This window comes from Microtus ochrogaster, chromosome 15 (assembly GCF_000317375.1).
Source record: "Microtus ochrogaster isolate Prairie Vole_2 chromosome 15, MicOch1.0, whole genome shotgun sequence".
In the NCBI taxonomy this organism is placed as follows: Eukaryota; Metazoa; Chordata; class Mammalia; order Rodentia; family Cricetidae; genus Microtus; species Microtus ochrogaster.
In genome coordinates, this window is record NC_022017.1 from 20,397,874 (window position 1) to 20,400,526 (window position 2,653).

At 39.3% G+C, this 2,653-nt stretch overlaps 1 protein-coding gene across 20 annotated transcripts in view; it reads left to right on the top strand.

Moving 5' to 3' along the window:
* Positions 1-2,653, top strand: part of Kif21a (kinesin family member 21A) — a 119,651-nt gene that overhangs the window by 73,667 nt on the left and 43,331 nt on the right. For all 20 annotated transcript variants that reach the window (XM_013348837.2, XM_026782667.1, XM_005354320.3 and 17 more), the window contains exon 11: positions 78-281. In XM_013348837.2, the coding sequence (XP_013204291.1) occupies positions 78-281 (204 nt within the window). The remainder of the gene's footprint in view (positions 1-77; positions 282-2,653) is intronic.

A 2,653-nucleotide genomic window follows, 5' to 3' on the forward strand; every position in this document is an offset into this window, starting at 1 on the left:
ATTCCAGCATAATTATTTTTAAAAATGTTTTATTGTAATAAAAATTGTTCCTCCTTAATGGTACTTTTATTCTTTAGGGCTAAATTATTAGAAAGTGAAGCAGTGAATGAGAACCTTCGCAAAAACCTGACCAGAGTCACAGCACGATCACCGTACTTCAGTGGGTCCTCTGCTTTCTCTCCTTCCATACTGTCTTCAGACAAAGAAACCATCGAAATTATAGATCTAGCAAAGAAAGACTTAGAGAAGCTAAAAAGGAAAGAGAAGAAGAAGAAGAAAAGGTAGTATTATAAAACTGAATATTTTCCTTTTTCAGAACATACTTAATTTGTAGTTGCTGTATGCATGCATAGTCTCATAAGTATATGAATTCATGAAAAGTTATTTAAATTGACTTACAGTTGTAGTTATATACTTTCTAGTGGTTTATCTCTGCTTACATATAAGGAAGCTAAGTTTAGCCGTAAGCGTGTAGCAATGAATTGAGTTTAGACTGTGACCAGGCAAGCTTACTAGCAGAAATTAGTATGTTGTCTAAAATTGCTGCTTTTGCATCCCATCCATCTTGCTTTCCTGTGGAGCTTCTGTGTCCCATTGTTACAGTGTGCTGTCCTCTCTTTTCATTCCCTAATAGAATTGCATGGTCTCCTAGCTGTTCTAATCCTGCTAACTAGTTAGTTTAACTAAAGGCTGACTAATCCATCAGAATGTCATTTCCTTCAGGGTTTCTAATCTGATCATATCAAAGTTCTTCATGTTATTTCAGGATTTCTGCATCTCTCAGGGATTTATTTAGCTTCTTACCACTGCACTAGGCTTCCTGTGTCATGACCATAAGCTTCCACCTCAAAGTCACCTGGACAAAGAAAAGAGAAAAATTGAAAATTTGACCATTTGTGATGTGTGAGTGGTTAAATACTCAAATTACTTACATATTTACCTATTGATTGTAGAATATAGTCCAATTATTTCCAACAATATATTGAACATACCACTGGCACTCAATTTAAACACTTTAGCTACACGCTCAGCAGGAGGCCAACTCATCTTCTTTTCCACAGTCTTATAGGGAAGCTCCGGAACACAGTCTCTTTCACGGGCTGTTTCGTTCAGTTTACTTAGAAATGCAGTTTGAAAATAAGGCATTATTTTTCTTGAGCAGTCAGTTGATGAAAGTTATTAGAAACTTCAGTCTGTTAGGTTTGCCTTGCCTTGTATCTTTATGGTAGGAAAGATAAAATAATTAAAGCAGGAAGTTGCACAGGATGGCTCAGAGGCACTGGTTTCTTGAGCGAGGAGTTGTGTTTGTAGGCGCTGTTCATGGATGGTGGCAGCAAGAGTAGGACATAGATCATGACTTGTTCTTCCTCGATGGAGCACAGCTGCACTACAAGAAGGACCACAGGATTGTGGAAACCAGTGTTCATGTTGTGCTTGAATGAACTTGAGGTGTTTTCCCATGGTTTATTATTTACTTGTGTAGATAGTGTGACTCGTTCTTAGGGGCCAAGGTAGCTTGTATTCATGAGTAAGTGTAAGCAGGAGTGTGTTTTCAAGGTCATGGGCTGAGTCTATACTTCCCTTTTAAATTTAATTCAGATATTGCTTTAATCGCTTGTTGAGTATGAGTGATGAAAGATAATAGAGATCCTAAGTTTTTGATATTTTTATAGTGACTATAGGTACTTAATACCTCTGTTTGATTATTTTTGTGAAAATGCATGCTAATAAGCTCTTGGCTGATAAAATAGATGAAATAGTAAGACTGGAAAATACTTTGTTCATATCTGTCCTGGTTTCTTTGTTCCAGAACCCTTGTCCAGTGTAAGGGAAACCAAATAGAAAGAAAGCAGAGGTTACTGTGGTTGCTTTTCTGTACGTGGCTCAGGCAATGTGATAAAGGGAATGGCCCATGCTAAAAACAGTGCCTTACCAAGCCGCGAGGCTAGACAGAATAAAACCCAGTGGAGAAAGGAAGTTACTTCCTAATACATGGAGCTGTCATGGGTGACAAAATATTGGTGAGCAAAATCAACCAGCTAGATAAATGGAAAGTTTAACCGAGAACCAATCAACATTCCTGAAAGCGACACTCCCAGAGCGCTTGGGAAGTGCCTCTTTGAGCGTGTTTCACTTGCATGCTCCAGTGTGCCTTTGTCAAACACAAATGATTTTTGTGACTGAAGAGTTTATTTTGTGTACTATTCCCATAGAAAAGTCTAGAGAGCCAACTGTGACCTCACGTAACTGCACATTGAAGTCATAGAATTGAATATATTTGTCTTGTTCTGCAGACAAGGGTTCTATACTAAAAAACTGAAAACCTGGGCTGGTGAGATGACTCAGTGAGAAACAAAGGAGCAAAAAACCTTGAAAATGCTTGCTTCCAAGTCTGAAGACCTGAGTTCAATCCCTGGACCCTCAGGGGAAGGAGAAAACTACATCCTGAAAGCAACCGCTGACCTCCACAGGCACACGCCACCCACAGGGCACACACATACCACTCACATGGCTACACTCGCATACACACACACACACACACACACACACACACACATACAGTACACACAGCTACATACACACACAACATGCACACACCCCACTCACATGGCTACACTCGCATACACACACACACAGTACACACAGCTACATA